Here is an 18,313-nt window from a genome sequence, read left to right as displayed (position 1 = left end):
AAAAAAACTTCATCTCAAAAGAAAAGAGAAAAACAAACAAACAAAAACAAAGAGCCTCTGCAGGCCCTCCAGGCTCACCCCAGCTGGCTCATCTTGCCTCCCTTTCCCTAACCCAGGAAGCCTAGGCTGGGCATGTATTTGGGTCTGAATAGTCATATAAGATGGGGCAGGGGTCCTGGCATCATCAAGCCCTGATTTCTCCTCATTCTCAAGCCCAGCCCCCACCTGCCTTCTCCCAGGAATCGGAATATCTCTGCATTTTTGTCTCTCAGAAGATCCTTGCCATTCCTGCTTGGAGCCTTTCTCTCAAGTTTCCAACCTCCTTCCTTGTTCTCCTGGCTTCCTTGGAAATGGGTTTGCCCTCTAGCTTTCCTCTGCGTAGGGATGGAGAGGCAAGCAGAAGGGGCTAAGCCTAGGTATAGTATCTCAGCAGAGTGGGAGGAGCTGGAAGTCTGTGGCAGTCAGCAAGAGCTAGATAGGGCTAATTTGGAAGCCCGGGGGCTGGTGGAGAAGCAAGTTGATCTACACACTCAAGCCAACCTTGACTCACAGGGAAGTGACTTCAAACGGCTTTCATAACTCCGTCTGGATGTTGGCCACCTTTCCTCTCCTAGCTCTGTCTTTGGTTTCAGGCCATGTGCTCCCTCCGGTTGTGCCTTCTCTCATTTGTAACATTGGAGAGAACAGGGCCTGGAATGAAGAATAACAAGATCATCCAGCTGTTAACAGCACCAAATCTGGAAGCAGCAGGAGTTGCAGCAAGTGTTCATGTCGGCTCTGCTAATTTGCTGGATGAGCCCTACAGGTCACTATATTACTCTCTGGCCTCAGCTTGCTTCTGTCTTCAGTGAGGGGATTGGAATAGGTAAGGTGCAAGATCATTTCTAGTGCTAAAATTAAGGGACCTGGTGCAGTGGCACTCACCTGTAATCCTAACACTTTGGGAGGCGGAGGCAGGCTGACCACTTGAGCTCAGGAGTTCAAGAACAGCCTGGGCAACATGATGAAAGCCCATCTCTACCAAAAAATACAAAAATTAGCCGGATGTGGCAGCGTGTGCCCGTAGTCCCAGCTACTCAAGAGGCTGAGGTGGGAGGATCGCTTGAGCCTGGGAGGTTGAGGCTGCAGTGAGCCAAGATTGCACCACCACACTCCAGCCTGGGCAACAGAATGAGAAGACCAACAAACCCCTATGATATGAGTTTACCTAATTAATAAAAATCGACATATGAACCCCAGACCCAAAAAAAAAAAAAAAAAAAAAAAAAAAATCAAGTGCTAAAATTATAATTCCTTAAGAAGTCTTAAGTATTGGGTACTGTGGAGAAAAGCTATATAAAGGTGTGGCTGTAGACTAAGGACTAGAGTCAAACAAGACTCTTGTGCTTTCTGAGAATGGGCTCGAGGTTTCCAGGTACAGCTTTGCCTTCTCACCACTGCCAGGATTGCTCACCTGGCTGGGGCCAAGGGCCCCCCAAGAAGCCCTTCTTCATGCTGTCTTATTTCACTCTGTAGGGATGACCTGCATTTGCACTGGCTTTGGAATCAACGTGGATGGGAAGATATAAACAGCATCTCCCTTGCTACGTTTTTCTAAGGATTACATAACTGTTCAACAAATGTCAGTGACTATAGTTACTTTACAGGACAGCTCAAAGCCTGGAATAAGGAGTAAGCGGGGCAGAGCTGGATTGAGATTCCTGGGCTCTCCTCTCCGCTCAGTTGTCCCTACTCCTTTGTTAAACTACTTTCTCCACTTTCCCAGAATTTAAGGGCAAAGCAAGCTGTCCCAGGCACCTCTTAACGCTTGTCAGAAATCCCCCCCACTTCAGATGAAGCAAATTTCTTCCAGTGTCCTTTACTCTAGCACCACCTTGTGGTCACCAGCACAAGCTTTCCCTGGCCACTTCCAGAGGACCAAGGTTGGGAGTGGAGGAACCATCACAGCAGCTGCCATCCCAGTCCTTGATAAGTGCCAGACACTGTGTACTTCATGTGCCCTATCCATTTGATGCTTATGAAGTAGGGGAATCCTTATTACAGGTGGGGAAACTGCTACTCAAACACATGGAATAATTTGCCAGCCTCTCATGTGGAGCCAGAATTTCTACTTGGCAGACTTTAGAGATCCTGCTCCCTACTACACTCTCCTGATAGCTTCCTAGCTGGCTGGCAAGGCAGTTCAGATTCAGGGACTCTCTGATACAGTGAAGTCACAAGCCCAGCTAGCAGCAGAGCCAGAACCAGAGGTTTTTTTTTGAGACGGTCTCGCTCAGTCGCCCAGGTTGGAGTGCAGTGGTGCGATCTCGGCTCGCTGCAACCTCCACCTCCCAAGTTCAAGCAATTATTGTGCCTCAGCCTCCTGAGTAGATGGGATTACAAGCACCACCTGTAATCCCACCACCTGCCTGGATAATTTTTGTAATTTCAGTAGAGACAGGGTTTCACTACATTGGGTAGGCTGATTTTGAATTCCTGACCTCAGGTGATCCACCCATCTGGGCCTCCCAAAGTGTTGGGTTTACAGGCATGAGCCACGGTGCCCAGCAGAACCAGAGCTTTTCTTGACTCCCTTGTTTGGTTCTGGGTTCTTAGCTAAACCCCAGGTAAGCCTGCCAGTTTCAGGGAAGGACTCCTGGAGATGGCTGTATCTGAAACAGAATTCACCCAGACAGGGTTTAGACTTGATTTACAGAGAACCCTGGAGGTGATTGTTTTCACCTGTATCTCTAGTTCCTGCTTTCAGCCACACCCTCAGCAACCTGCAACACCCAACGGCTACAGAGCAAGCAGACAACTGTCTGGCTTCCCTAGCTCTCATGGGATGCTCCCATGCCACTTGGCTGACCAGTTCCCAGGTCCCCTGAGACCCAGTCCCATCAGGACTGGACTTGACAGGTAGGAATCCCAGCTGGCGTTCACTCAAATTGGCAACATGGGAGAAGCTGGCATGAGGCTTAAATTCCACTTTGGCACTCAGCCCTGAGTCCACTGTGCCTGTCTGGGAGTGTCATGGCATGAGACTTGTAGCCAGAGAACAAAAGATGGCAAATGCTGCAGGCCCAGACAGGCAAAGACCACAGCCCATACGTTCTGCTGTTCCATCTGGACCATTCTATTATAGGACTCAAAGACAAAAAGATAGAACTTTGGAATAAGGCCTGGGATAAAATTTTGGTGTTATCACTAAAGGGCTGCTACTTAACCTTTTGTTCCATTTCATCACCTGTAAAATTGGGTCCATCATCTACCTCCATGGTATGCTGGGTTATGGGATAATATACTTACCTTAAAAAAAAAAAAAAAAGGCAAGATTCTCTTTGGCATGCATCTAGAATGGGGGAGAATATAAATTAGTTTGAGCCCAGCAACCTGAACCTTCTTCCTCTAGTGTAACTCTGGGATCTAAGAAAAACTTTGCATATACCTTTCCATAGACAAATGTACACAACTCAAATCCGAGGCTGAAATGCTATTGGCCATGACTAATCTGAGGTATGCCTTGGAGAACTCAGTCTCCACAGTTCAGGCCTTTCTAGAACAGTCCTAAAAAATCTCAAGCACACAAAGTATATTCTTAAATATGGTTTAATACTCTTCTCCATTTCTGTACATCACAACACCAAGATTTTGCTGCTTAGGATCTCTCTGCAGAGGCTATAGAGAATGCAAAGGCTACGGTTTTCACCCCTTCTTATTTGTGTTTGTATGTGTAAGTGTAATACATATCAATATATATTGATACACACATCAATATATAATGCAATATATATCACCGAAGAGAACACATTGATTAAAGAAATACAAAAATTTGGCATCATTTCCAAACTTAAATAGTAAAAATAAAAACTACAAAAGGAGCTGCATACCCTAAATGTATCATGTGAAATAACAAGCATATTCAAAAATGTAAATTTACATCCAATTTCTCTGGTCTTGTCATATCACATCAGACCCATTTACAATGGCAAAACCCTAAGGTACTGCTGTGAAGAGAGCATGTTTGCTCGCTCTTGGGTGTTCTGCAAACAAACAGCAGAGCCCAAAGCAAAAAAGCCTGTTCCGGTGAAGTCTCCCACGTTGGTGAACACCAAAGAATCGACTCTTCTCACTGGGGGTTGAGACATCAGGTTACACATTGACAGACAGTATTTGGACCTCAGAGTACAGTGTGAGAACCAGAAACTTTACATTTAAGACATACTCCCTTCATTCAAGTGAAACAGGATTATTGGAACGATAGGCAGGTCTGTAACCTGGGAACAAGGAGGTGGTTCAGACCAATAAAGCTACAAGTGACTGAATCAAGTCAGTAAAGAACAGCAGTCAGGCACTAAAGTGTTAAAAGTACCCAATTTGAAAACCAAATGTAACCCACTACCCTAGTCAGTGTGGAGGTGATACCAATTGACTTTTAAAACCTTTGGTCCTTCAAAGTCCATTTGGTATACTTTTTTCCATTGCTACCACTGGGCACATACTATACACTTTGTTCACTGTCACCACCTCGGGCACGCCATGACCTTGCATATCAGCTGGGTTCAAGTCTGACTTACAGGCCAGCTGTGAAGTGTAAGCTTCAGGGTTTCAGGCCAACTTTTGGATCCAACATGGTCTTAAAGTCCATGGTGCCAGAAGCTGTGTCCCATCCCTTCCCACCCGCCCCTAATTTCTCGTGTGAGAGGTGCTTGTAAGTCCCACATTTGAAACATGCTCCAACCCCACCAGGAGGCCAGGAGTTTATAATTACATGCAGTCATACATGTCTGTCGTTCCTGTGAAAAACCTTGCAGTTCATTTTAATAAATCAAAACATTCACATAATCTCATGCCATCCAACACAAGGAAAACATGTCCACCTCCCTTTTAACAAGGATTGACCCAAGCAAAAGAAAATCCTCTTTAAATTTCTTCGCTTCCACTTAAATTGCATGTTTTATTTCTCCCAATCCCAGCAAGAGCACAGAAGCCCCATCATATCCATCCCAAACTGGTTTCGAGTAGGTTAAGGTTATAGGGACCCTTGTCAGAACATCGATACAAAGGGCTCCCAAACGCTGGGCACAAATGTGTCTGCAAACAGATGGAAGTAAACAGTGCACTGGCCCAAATGCTTCATGAGTCAGTTTGATTTTGCAATGCAATTTGCATCCTTGAAACTGCCAGTCTGGAGGGGGACGGGGTAGCGTGAGGGAGTGAAGTTGAAATTGCCTCCTATTAGCTCACCCTTTCAACATTAAACAGAGACCGAGAGAGAAATGGTTCCAACATTTCACCACATGTATTTCTTCTTATGCAGTCTAAGCTGAGAATGCCATGTAAATGGGTCACTGCGAAATGCAGCAATTTAATTTTTTCTCCAATCAAAATAAGAAACAAACCAGTATGATCTCACTTCTATTAACTTTTGAAGGTTTACAGCAGTTAAAGTATTTTTGCTTCTATGTATGAAGGTTAAAAAAATCATTTTTTTTTTTCATAAAATACAAGAGCAACCAATTTCACCATCGAGTAAAAGTAAAAACTGGGATTCTTTTTTAAATTAGTCCAAAGTGGCATTTAGGAACTTAGTCGTAGGCTGCTGCGCTGACACCATGACAAACCAAAGTGTAGGGTTGGGTCTGGTTTTGTTTCGGTTTCTTTTCAATATCCAATGCTCATGGATTAAGTTCTGGAAATGTTCCAATTGTAAGGCAGGGATCTGTTTGGATTCCACCATGGGTATGCTCCTTGGGTTGGATGCTGGAGGGTGAGGCACGTTTTGCCGGACCGACATCGACTACTTAGTAGTCATCAAGGTCAAAAAATTCATCGTCTCCTCCTTGGTATTCCATTCCCTGGAAATCTACTCGGTACCGCAAGATACCTCCAATTCCACCAAAGCCTTTCACAAACTGAGACCCTTCTTGTGATTTATCTGTGACAATTTCCAACGTAGCTCCAAATTTTTTATAGTTGTTAGCAAACCATTCCAACAAGGGCATGCTCTCAATAAGCTCATGTTCCTGTCCGGTCTATAGGGGTGACCATGAGATACAAAAATGGGGGATTAGGATATATCAAGGCTTATTAGCCCCTCTCACAGCCCCTTGCCCAACCATTGCTCTCATCCTCCCACTTACATGTCTGTCTGTGTAGTCTGTAAGTAATCTCTGGTTTTGGTAACATAATGGACATAAACAGATAAAGTCACATTATTTCAAACAACACTTCTCTCCTCAGGCTCTATCCTCAGCAATGAAATGTCAACACAAACACTCAGTGGGTTTTCAGCTTATGATTCCCATTGTTGACTCTGTAAGTCAGGCTGTTGTAGTATCTCTAAGCAGCACTCATTGAACGGCCCAGAGAGATATGCAAGGACTGCTTTTGGGAGTGGCCTCGTAAAGAACAAAGCTCTCCAAATCAGAATTTGAGGAAGGTACAATTTAAACCTATCTCATAAGGGAGTGTGATACTTTAAACTGTGGTGATGCATTTAGAGCAAATCAGAGAAGGCACTACAGTTAAAGAGTGCAGGAGAGGCATTATGCAAAGTAAATTTTCCTCTCTATTAATGACTTCAAGGACAAGGAAATGTTTTCCTGATTGCTTAACTAGTTAAAAACACAAAAACAAAAACAGGCCAGGCATGGTGGGTCATATGTGTAATCTCACCACTCTGGAAGACCAAGGCAGGAAGATCACTTGAGCCCAGGAATTCAATACCAGCCTGATGAACACAGCAAGACCCAGTTTTTATAAATAAATAAATTAAAAAAAAAAAAAAAATTAGTCAAGTGGCGGGTGCAGCGGATCACCTGAGGTCAGGAGTTCGAGACCAGGCTGGCCAACATGGTGAAACCCCATCTCTTGTAATCTATGATTGTGCCACTGTATCCATCCTGGGTGACAGCCCAGGACCCTACCTCAAAAAGAGGCTGAAGTAGGCCGGGCATGATGGCTTATGCCTGTAATCCCACCACTTGGGAGGCTGCTGAGGTAAGCAGATTGCCTGAGCTCAGGAGTTCAAGACCAGCCTGGGCAATATGGTAAAAACCCATCTCTATAAAAAATTCAAAAATTAGTTGGGCAAGGTACTGTATAGGAAGGCTGAGGCAAGAGGATCACTTGAGCCTAGGAGGCTGAGGTTGCAGTGAGCCAAGATCGTGCCATTGTACTCCAGCTTGGGTGACAGAGTGAGCCTGTCTCCAAAAAACAAACAACAAAAAAAGCCTGCAGTAACTATGATTTGGCCTCCTTCCCTGAAATCAGAGATGATCACCTCCTACAGCCCCCCAACAACCCCAATTAATATGAGGTTTGGTTTCCCACGGCTGACCCTCTACACTCCCAGTGTACTCTAACACATGGATTTATGCTTGCATATATCATCAAACCAAGAAAATAATCACATACCTCTTTGTCTGTGAAATGAGATTTATCCTTTTCTTGCTCTGGAGTTAGATAGAGAATTTTCTCCTCTGTAGTATTAGGAGGAAAAAATATGTTAACTTGGCTCTCATATACTAATCTGTATAAGCTCCATAAGTTGAGGTTAGATGAGAAAAGGGCTCAGGGACTCAATCTCTCAACCTTTTTTCCATAAGCATGTTAGCATACATTGAGTGTCTACTAGGTACAATGCTTTAACCATAGGAAACATCAGAGATGTTCAAGATGCAGTCCTGGTCCTCAGCAGATTTAACAATCTTAAGCAGACATTAAACAGTTCAAGCAGAAAAATCTATGCAGGAATGTGCTACAGACTGAAGGAGCGGGGAACAAGGGGTAGATCTACTTTCTGATTGCTCGTGAAATCAGCCACCTCCCCCAAATCTCCACCCCAGGCTTCCTGGGTCAGTAACAAATACCAACTTTATTTTCTAATTCTCCTACCTTCTGTGCCTTGGCAATGAAGAACATATCTCATTATATCCAGATTTTCATAGACTATTAGAATTTCTACAGCTCCCATTTCCAAAGCCTTTAGTGTATCTTCAACGCCAAAACAGTACTTGCCCGTGTCCTGGCTGATTTCATCAAAGTATCGTCCTGTGATTAGGGACAAGTCAAAAGAACATATATTAAAATTTTCTTAGTAGATACAAACACATCTACTTGACCTAATGACTAAAGAGGATAAAAAATAATGCTTTCACTAAGGCAAAAGAGTTAATAAAAATGCTAAATATTCCTCTTTTTACCTTTTTGATGCCTTGTCTCATACAATCATGTACATACATACATATGTATACACACACCGCCCCCCAAAAAAAACATTTCACGGAATATGTAGTTGCATTTCACTGATACCTATTAATTTCTTCTCTTGAATGAATTTCACGTTGGAGAGGACTTCAGTAGATAACTCAATAGCTTGGTTGAATCCATTTTCACCACCATAGGATATATCAACTAATTTTAAAACTTTTGATTGTAACCTCTGACATACAAAAAAAAATATTATTAGTACTTCAAAACACCTTTACCCAAACCCACTACCTCTTAAAGGTATGCAAAGCTCAGCATTATGGTCGCTGAAGTCTAAGTATGGGGAAGGAGCCCAATTTAATCAAAAGCTGCTCTTACAATGAACAGCACTGCCAGGGTAAACTTTCCCAGCTAATTATATCACACATTTTATTAGACCTACTACAGGATAACTCTTTAAGTGCAAACAAAAATAAGTTCTTGTGAAGGAAAAGGTGAATCACTGGCTCCTGGCAAATAAGGTAGCAGAGGTTAAGATGGGCTGGGTACGGTGGCTCACACCTCTAATCCCAGAACTTTGGGAGGCTGGGGCAGGCAGACAGCTTGAGTCCAGGAATTCTGAGACCAGCCTAGGCAACATGGTGAAACCCCATGTCTACCAAAAAGTACAAAAATTAGCTGGGCACGGCAACACATGACTATAGTCCCAGCTACTTGGGAGGCTGAGCTGGGAGAATCACTTGAACCCGGGAGATCAAGGCTGCAGTGAGCTATAATTGCACCACTGCACTCCAGCCTAGGCAAGAGAGTGAGACCTGGTCTCCAAAAAACCAAAACCAAAACCAAAACCAAAACCAAAACAAACAAACAAACACCAAAACCCAAAAAAGTTTAAGGCAATTTCTACCATAAGGCAACTTCCTCCAGAAGAATATCTTGGAAATGTATTATGGCTGAGCCCATGTATTATAAACCAACAGATCCTCCTAGATTAAATGCTTTAGGCTGAATCAGCTGTCATATTGCTGAGAGCTTTGCTGCTGTATATCTCCAAGAATAAATCAGAAAAAGAAAGGAACAGGTTCTAGTTTCTCTGAAATCAAACTCCATTCTACAGCCAATTCTGACAACCCAACTAAACTAAACCAGGGACCTCCACAGGATCCATAAGGAGCCCACCTAAAAATGGCTGATTTCAGAAGAGAAGGGGCCCAGAAAAGCACAGGGGAATGTTTCCTATAAACATCTGTAAACCTGCCACCATTTAACTCAGAGGTAGGTTTTTAACCCAGGGAATTTTAAAAAGATGTGTGTGTTCTAGTGCTCACACAGGGACTTGCCTGCTCCCACCTAGGGACTTATATAACAGAGCATCTACTTCTTACTTACCTGATCAAACATATCAGATTGACTTAGTTCAGTTTTAAAGTCAGCAGATCCAGCTAAAACTAGACCAGCCACATTCACTTTGTCCCCAGAAATAAACAGCTGCACAGCAGTTTCTGCTACTTTCCGAACATAGTTATGTCGCTTTTCCATTCTTAAACGGGCAAAACGCAAGGCTGACTGACCTCCTCTACCGTGTTTCTTTGGGAGATCCACAGTGAATTTGTGCAGGACTTCTCTTGTGTTTCCTTGGAGTGTGCCAAAAAGTGCACCACTACCATCTATTACAATGAATCCAAACTTGCTATCATCTGAAAGTAGTGCTGTAAGAGCCTGAAAAGCAAACACAAGTACCACACGGTGAATCCCAAAGCTTTGCCAACATCAGAACAACTCTCAAAGAACATATACAAAACCTTTCACTCCACTGTTATTAGCACTGTGGAAAAACCATACTATGGAATTTATAGACTTCAATTATAAACTTGTAACTCTTATGGACAAATTTGAACCAAACAAGGAAATAAGGAATGGTATCTATGTGAAAAGCCTTTCAACATATCTGACACGGGCATGTTAAATATAATACCACAAAGATATCTGCATGTTCATGTTTATAGCAGTATTACACACAGCAGTTAAAATGTGGTATTATCAATATAATGGAATACTACTCAGTCTCAAAAAGGAAGAAAATTTTGAAACATGCTATAAAAGGGATGAAACTTGAATATATGTTAAGTGAAATAAGCCTGTCAAAAAAGGACAAATACTGTATGATTCCACTTACATGAGGTACCCGGAGTAATCAAAATCAGAGATAAAAAGTAGAATGGTGGTTGCCAGGGGCTAAAAAAAAAAGGGGGGACCAAGGAATTATTGCTCAATGGGTATAGAGTTTCAGTTTTATAGAGTTCTGGGCTGGGTGTGGTGGCTCACACATGTAATCCTAGCACTTTGGAAGGCCACAGAGGGCGGATCACTTGAGCTCAGGAGTTTGAGACTAGCCTGGGCAACATGGTGAAACATAAAAAACACCACAAAAATTAGGTGGCTGTGGTGGCAAGTGCCTGTAGCCCCAGCTACTTGGAACAGCTTCAGCCTGGGGCGGTGTAGGTTGCAGTGAGCCAAGATTGTGCCACTGTACTCCAGCCTGGGTGACAGATCCAGAGACCCTATCTCAAAAAACAAAAAACTTTAAGTCATTCCTTTTTTTTTTTTTTTTGAGATAGGGTCTCACTTTGCTGGCCAGGCTGGAGTGCAGTAGCCATCATACCTCACTGCAGCCTCGAAGTCTTGGACTCAAATGATCCTCCTGCCTTAGCCTCCCAAAGTGCTGGGGTTACAGGCATGAGCCACCGTGACTTTAAAGGTGTTACAGTTAGTGATTCTGAGTTTTATGAGGAAAACCTTCCTTCTATGTTAACTTTAAATCCCTATTATTTATGCCTTCCCAAAGAGAAAATATTGAACAGTCCTGGGACATAGATTTCTCATGATGGAATTAGAATACTACACATACTTAGTAGATTTCTAATTGCCAGGGGACAATCTCTTTGGAAGTAAGAAATTGTTACCCATTCCATTTAATTTTTATAAATGATCCTCCTGTCTTGGCCTCCCAAAGTGCCGAGATTATATAGCTGTGACCCACCACACCTGGCCTTATTCATTTCATTTTAACTAAGAAAACAGCCCCCTCAATAACTGATTAGAAAACAGATGGATCAACTAAGAATCCATCTTTAACAAAATGATGCTAGATAGTTAGCATTAAGACATAAATATTGTGGCCGGGCGTGGTGGCTCATGCCTGCAATGGCACTTTGGGAGGCCAAGGTGGGCGAATAACTTGAGGTCAGAAGTTTGAGACCACCAGCCTAGCCAACACGGTGAAATCTTGTCTACTAAAAATACAAAAATTAGCTGGGCGTGGTGGTGCACACTGGTGATTCCAGCTACTCAGGTGGCTGAGGCAGGAGAATCACTTGAATTCAGGAGGTAGAGGTTGTAAGGGGCTGAGATCATGCCACTGCACTCTAGCCTGGGCAACAGAGCAAGCCTCAGTCTTGTTGGGGGGGAGAAAGACATAAATAGTGCATGTTAATAATAAAGCCTTATCAAAATGACCTGTTAGATTGAAGTTTTCAATAAATCTGCTTATCAGGGAATAGACTTATCCCTTGTTAGAGTGTAGAATTACCCTGATAAACAGGATATGACCCTCTCAGTTAAAGCTAAAATGTACAAAGCTAGCAAGATTAAACAGTATCTTGGAAAAGGAGTTAAGGTTTGGAAAAAAGCCAACAAGTCTAACTCAGTAAATGAGCTAAAGCTAGACAACATGGGTAGCTGCCACTGTTTTTTTTTTTTTTTTTGAGACGGAGTTTCGCTCTTGTTACCCAGGCTGGAGTGCAATGGCACGATCTCGGCTCACTGCAACCTCCGCCTCCTGGGTTCAGGCAATTCTCCTGCCTCAGCCTCCTGAGTAGCTGGGATTACAGGCACGCACCACCATGCCCAGCTAATTTTTTGTATTTTCAGTAGAGACGGGGTTTCACCATGTTGATCAGGATGGTCTCGATCTCTTGACCTGGTGATCCACCCGCCTCGGCCTCCCACAGTGCTGGGATTACAGGCTTGAGCCACCGCGCCCGGCCTGGCGCTGCCACTGTTTAAATCAACAAGATTCAAAATCTGCTTTTATACAACCAGATACAGGTAAGTGGTTTCAGTGGCTAACAGGCTACCTGATGAACCCTCTGTCATAAGCAAGAGTGTGGAAGTGAAGAGAAAAACAGTCTGGATTGTCTATGCAGTCGACTAAGATCCAACTACAAATGGACTTCCCATCAAGTAAGCAAAAATCACCCATTGTAAACTGTCGACAAATGTCAGTTCTAATTTCACTGTAGAGGTTTTTTCCTAGGTCGATGAAAGGCAAGAGACTGAACTAGGAGCCAGCTGTGAATTCTTGATTGTTCTACTGTTGACTGATTTAGGTCACTCTAATGAGGTTTCCTTTCCACCATTACAGTTCATCTTATGGCAGCTTTGTCACTCAAAAGTTTCATGGGGGCAGGGGAGAAAATGAATTCGTACAGTTCTGCTACTAAAAACATGTGAAAACTGAGTGCAATAACTAAAAGAATATAATTGAATTCTTTGTAACACAAAGGATACATGCTTGAGGAAATGGGTACCCTATATTCCACTGTGTGCTATCTCACATAGCATGCCCGTATCAAAACATCTCATGTACTCCATAAATATACACATCTATGTACCCACAAAAATTAAAAAAAAAAGAAATACACACACACACACACACTTTGGGCTGAGGTGAGCAGATCACTTGAGGCCAGGAGTTTGGGACAAGCCTGGCCAACTTGGCAAAACTCCATCTCTACTAAAAAAATACAAAAAATTAGCTAGGTGTGTTGGTGCACACCTGTAATCCCAGCTATTCAAGAGGCTTGAGGCACAAGAATCACTGAAACCATGGAGATGGAGGTTGCAGTGAGCTGAGATTGCGCCACTGCACTCCAGAGTTTCACAGCGTGAGACTCCGTCTCAAAACATGCATAATAAATGTAAACTGCCTTACTTTTTGAAAATAGGCAGCTGTGTAAAATGGTACAACTATTTGGAAAACGGTCTAGCAACTTCTTAAAAAGTCAAACATAATCACTATATAATCTACGAAATTCCACAAATCCAAGAAACATGAGAACGTACAATCACACAAAAACCTGTCCGTGAACGTTCATAGCAGCATTAGTCACAATAGCCAAACAGTGGAAACAACCCAAATGTTCAACTGATGAAAAGATATATAAAACATGGCATATATGTATACAATGGAGTATTACTTGTTAATAAAAAGGAATAAAGTATACTCATGAATGCTACCACATGGAACGTTAAAAGCATAAAGTAACGGGCCAGGCGCGGTGGCTCACACCTGTAATCCCAGCACTTTGGGAGGCTGAGGTGGGCAGATCACAAGGTCAGGAGTTTGAAACCAGCCTGGCCAACAGAGAAACCCCGTCTCTACTAAATACAAAAAATTAGCTGGGTGGGGTGGTGGCGGATGCCTGTAATTCCAGCTACCCAGGAGGCTGAGGCAGGAGAATCACTTGAACCTGGGAGGTGGAGGTTGCAATGGGCCGAGATTGTGCCATTGCACTCCAGCCTGGGTGACAAGAGTCAAACTCCATCTTAAAAAAAAAAGCCACAAACTGTATGATTCTGTTATAGAAAATGTCCAGGCCAGGCACAGTGGCTCACACCAGTAATCCCGACACGTTGGGTGGGCGAGGCAAGTGGATTATCTGAGGTCAGGAGTTCAAGACCAGCCTGACCAATATGGTGAAACCCTACCTCTACTAAAAAACACAAATAAATTAGCCAGGTGTGGTGGTCACACACCTGTAATCCCAGCTACTCAAGAGGCTGAGACAGGAGAATTGCTTGAACCCAGGAGGCGGAGGTTGCAGTAGTCGAGATCGCACCACTGCACTCCAGCCTGGGCAACAGAGCGAGACCCTGTCTTAACAAAACAAACAAACAAAAAAACTCAGCACAAGCATATCTGTGGAAAGAAAATATATTAGTTGTTGTATAGAATGAGAGAAGTGAGTGGGAGGGATGGGGGAGTGACTGCTAATGGTTACGGGGAAAGAATTCTAGAGTGATGAAAATGTCCTGTCTCGAACTTCTTACCTCTGTATGGAATTTGTTGTCACACAAATACAATGATGTATTAATTGGTTTGAAAGGTTCAAAGTCAATGTTGACTTTCTTTTCCTTTCCTTCTTCTGTTACAATTGTTCCACAGTAAACAACCAGACCATTTGGAGGTACTGCAAAAAACACAGTTTACTTTACTTTACTCCACACCCAATTTTCCTCAATTAACAGAAAAGTTCCCATAGCCATTTTTCCTGCCTGACCGTTTAAGTCGTAATTTAAATAAAGCAGAAAAAGCCTGAACTCTCTCAGGCACAACTCTCTCCCTAATTTTAAAACTTCTTCTGAAATGTTTCAGTAGGATTTATTCTTTGAAGTACAGTAAATAGGCTAGGCACAGTGGCTCATGCCTGTAATCCCAGTATTTTGGGGGTCCAAGGCAGGCAGATCACCTGAGGTCAGGAGTTAAAGACCAGTCTGGCCAACATGGTGAAATCCCATCTCTACTAAAAATACAAAAATTAGTCAGGCGTGGTGGCAGGCACCTGTAATCCCCACTATTTGAGAGGCTGAGGTGGAAGAATTGCTTGAACCTGGGAGGCTGTGGTAAGCTGAGATCACATCATCACACTCCAGCCTGGGTGACGGAGCAAGACTCTGTCTCATCCAAAAAAGAAAAATAAATAAATAAAAATTGAGACAACGTTTCACTCTGTTACCCAGGTTAGTGTACAGTGGGGGGAGATCTTGGCTTACTGCAACCCCTACCTCCTGAGTACAATCAATTCTCCTGCCTTAGTCTCCAGAGTAGATGGGACTACAGGTGTGTGCCACCAGGCCTAGATAACTTTTGTATTTTTTTGTAGATATGGGGTTTCACCATGTTGCCCAGGCTGGTCTCAAACTCTTGACCTTAAGTGATCCATCTGCCTCAGCTTTCCAAAGTACTGGGATTACAGGCTTGAGCCAATGCGCCTGGCCTACTGAACTTTCAATAAACAAAAAAGAAAAGAAGCTAACCACCAAGGCCAAAGAGACATTGATGATGGCTGACTGAAGGAAACATTAGTGAACAAAGCACTACAGCAGGATCACAGTATAAAAGATAACCAAGACATGTAGAGAAGGAAAAGGAACAAACTCCAGGAGATTACCTTTGTTATAAAGTTTGAGTCTTTGTTGTACAGATGTAATGGCTCCCAGGACTGAAAGGCGGTTTACTCGTGACTTAATGTTAGATGCAGTTCCAAACTCATCTGCTAACATTTTTGCCACTCGTGAAATCTGGTCTTTGGGAGGAATGATCAAGGATATCATGCTGGTGCCATTGCTATGGAAGAAATAATAACTCATTAGGGGTTCAAATATCACATAAGTAAACTCATGTTTCTCTCTGGTAAAAGCAAGCTAGAGGGAGATGCCCCCAAAGTATGGAAACAGGTCAATCTCAAAGGAGTAATGCAGGAATTATACTAGTCTCGTTTATGAAAGTGTACCCAGAGTTAGAAACAGCGTTCAGAATCTAGTGCTCAATTTGACTGGATAGAGAGATTAGTTATGTAAAGAATGCAGCTGGAGAGATACTTGAGAAACATCTCATTTCCCAAGGATAAAGAAAGAAGCTATTTATGATAAGGAATGTCAACAGGCTGGAATTTGGTAGTGAATCTGTTCACAGGAGAGCCTTCGAATGTGGTGGTTCTTGAGGGGTAGATGCCATGACGGGATGATGCAATGAGTCTTTCCAAAGTCTAGACATATTTGTAATCATGAATTTAGTACCCTATACACCCTAACAATGGGAAAGGATAATGCTGGAAGTCACAGCAATGTCCCAGTTATGAAATCTCTCTCTCTCACACAAACTCATTCTCTTTAAATGGCAATATATTAATTGCATTTGAGTTTGATTAAAAAGAGGAATGACTGATGGCCTAATAAATTCTGAGTGCCCAAATTCGCATTTTTAGAACTACAACAGAGGACCAAAATCTGACCTATGGAAGATACCATCAAGGCCCTGCCACATGGAAGTCCCTTCTGACCAGTTACCAACCCATTTTTTTTTTTTTTTTTTTTTTGAGACGGAGTTTCACTCTTGTTACCCAGGCTGGAGTGCAATGGTACGATCTCAGCTCACTGCAACCTCCGCCTCCTGGGTTCAAGCAATTCTCCGGCCTCAGCCTCCTGAGTAGCTGGGACTATAGGCGTGTGTCACCATGCCCAGCTAATTTTTGTATTTTTAGTAGAGAACGGGGTTTCATCATGTCGACCAGGATGGTCTCGATTTCTTGACCTCGTGATCCACCCGCCTCGGCCTCCCAAAGTGCTGGGATTATAGGCGTGAGCCACTGCGCCTGGCCCACCAACCCATTTTTAAGCCCCTTTTAAATTTCAACACCAATGCTAGCAACGTATTTTTTTATCTACAACTTCCAAAGACACTCATAATCACTACCAGTCAAGAAACACTTCATTAGAAAATCCTTGTTGTATGTAAAGCAAACACAGTTGCTCATGCCTATAATCCCAGCACTTTGGGAGGCTGAGGTAGGAGGATCACTTGAGTCCAGGAGTTTGAGAACAGCCTAGGCAACATAGTGAGACCCCCATGTGTACAAAAAAATAAAAGATTAGCTGGGTGTGATGCAGGCCTGTATCCTCTAGCTATTCGGGAGGCTAAGGCAGGAGGATCACTCAAGCCCAGAAGTTAGAAACTGCAATGAGCTATGATTAGTCACTGGACTCCAGCCAGGGCAACAGTATAAGACTGTCTCAAGAATATAAAATGGTACAGCCACGTGGGATAAGTGTGGTAGCTCCTCAAAATAAATAAATAAAATTTAAACATCGAATTACCATATGATGTAGCCATTCCACTTCCAATTATATACCCAAGAGTCTGAGAGTACACTGGTGTACTTGCACACCAATGTTCACAGCAGCATTATTCACAATAGCCAAGAGGCAGAAACAACCCAAACATCCACTGGTAGATTAACAAAAAAACGCGGTGTGTGTGTGTATGCACAATGAAATACTATTCAGTTTTGAAGTAAGGAAATTCTGACATACAACATGGATGAACCTTGAACACAACACAGTATGCTAAGAAAAATAATCCAGACAGAAAAGAGCAAATACTGTATGATTCCACTTACATGAGGTAACCTAGAGTAGGTAAAAGTTCACAGAGACAGAGAGTAGAACTGTACTTGCCAGCAACTGGAGTAAGGTGGAAACAGGAAGTTGTTTAATGGATACACTTTCAGTTTTACAAGATGAAAAGTCCTAGAGATTGGTTGTACACAGTGTGAATGTACTTAATACTACCGAACTATACACTTGTAAATGGTTAAGATAAGCTTCACATTATGTATTTTTTACAACAATAAAAAATTAAAAAAAAAATCAATGATTTAGTCCATTTATAATTTTTTTTTTTGAGATAGAGTCTCACTCTTATCACCAAGGCTGGAGTGCAGTGGCGCCATCCTGGTTCACTGCAATCTCCGTCTTCCAGGTTCAAGTGATTCTCCTGTCTCAGCCTCCTGAGTAGCTGGGATTACAGAACTGTGCCACCATGCCTAGTTAATTTTTTTGTACATTTAGTAGAGATGGGGTTTCACTATGTTGGCCAGGCTGGTCTCGAACTCCTGGCCTCAGGTGATCCGCCTGCCTCAGCCTCCCAAAGCATTGGGATTACAGGTGTGAGCCACTGCACCTGGCCTATAAGTTAACATTTTTCAGAGCATGCACTCCCCCAAAACAGTAGTTCTCAATTTGCTGCACATGAAAATCATCTGGAGAGTTCATTCTAGGTGATTCCTTTCCAAAAAGGATTCCTGCAAGTTTCATTTCTCTTCTTAAACACACTGTGGTTTAAGAAGTGATTTAAGATGTGATTTTTCTTAAACACAACATGGACAAATGACTATTTGAAATATTAGATGATCTACCTTAAGTGGATTTCAAAATTAAAAACTTTTAGGCTGCTCTATAGAGTAGCCACTCTTTTTTTTTTTTTTTTTTTTTTTTTTTT

The 18,313-nt window shown here is 42.7% G+C and overlaps 1 protein-coding gene across 1 annotated transcript in view; it reads right to left on the bottom strand.

The window, feature by feature from the left end:
* Positions 1–3,572: 3,572 nt before the first annotated feature.
* ETF1 (eukaryotic translation termination factor 1) overlaps positions 3,573–18,313 on the bottom strand; it is a 34,850-nt gene continuing 20,109 nt past the window's right edge. The window contains exons 3-9 of the mRNA XM_017500923.2: positions 15,426–15,601; positions 14,305–14,444; positions 9,583–9,912; positions 8,296–8,425; positions 7,879–8,034; positions 7,399–7,463; positions 3,573–6,014 (exon numbers count right to left, since the gene is read on the bottom strand). Coding sequence (XP_017356412.1) covers positions 5,784–6,014; positions 7,399–7,463; positions 7,879–8,034; positions 8,296–8,425; positions 9,583–9,912; positions 14,305–14,444; positions 15,426–15,601 — 1,228 coding nt within the window. The 3' untranslated portion in view covers positions 3,573–5,783. The remainder of the gene's footprint in view (positions 6,015–7,398; positions 7,464–7,878; positions 8,035–8,295; positions 8,426–9,582; positions 9,913–14,304; positions 14,445–15,425; positions 15,602–18,313) is intronic.

The sequence above is a fragment of the Cebus imitator genome, unplaced genomic scaffold (assembly GCF_001604975.1).
Source record: "Cebus imitator isolate Cc_AM_T3 unplaced genomic scaffold, Cebus_imitator-1.0 Scaffold274, whole genome shotgun sequence".
NCBI classification, from domain to species: Eukaryota; Metazoa; Chordata; class Mammalia; order Primates; family Cebidae; genus Cebus; species Cebus imitator.
The sequence above is the reverse complement of the archived record's forward strand: the minus strand, read 5'-3'. Positions and strand labels throughout refer to the sequence as shown.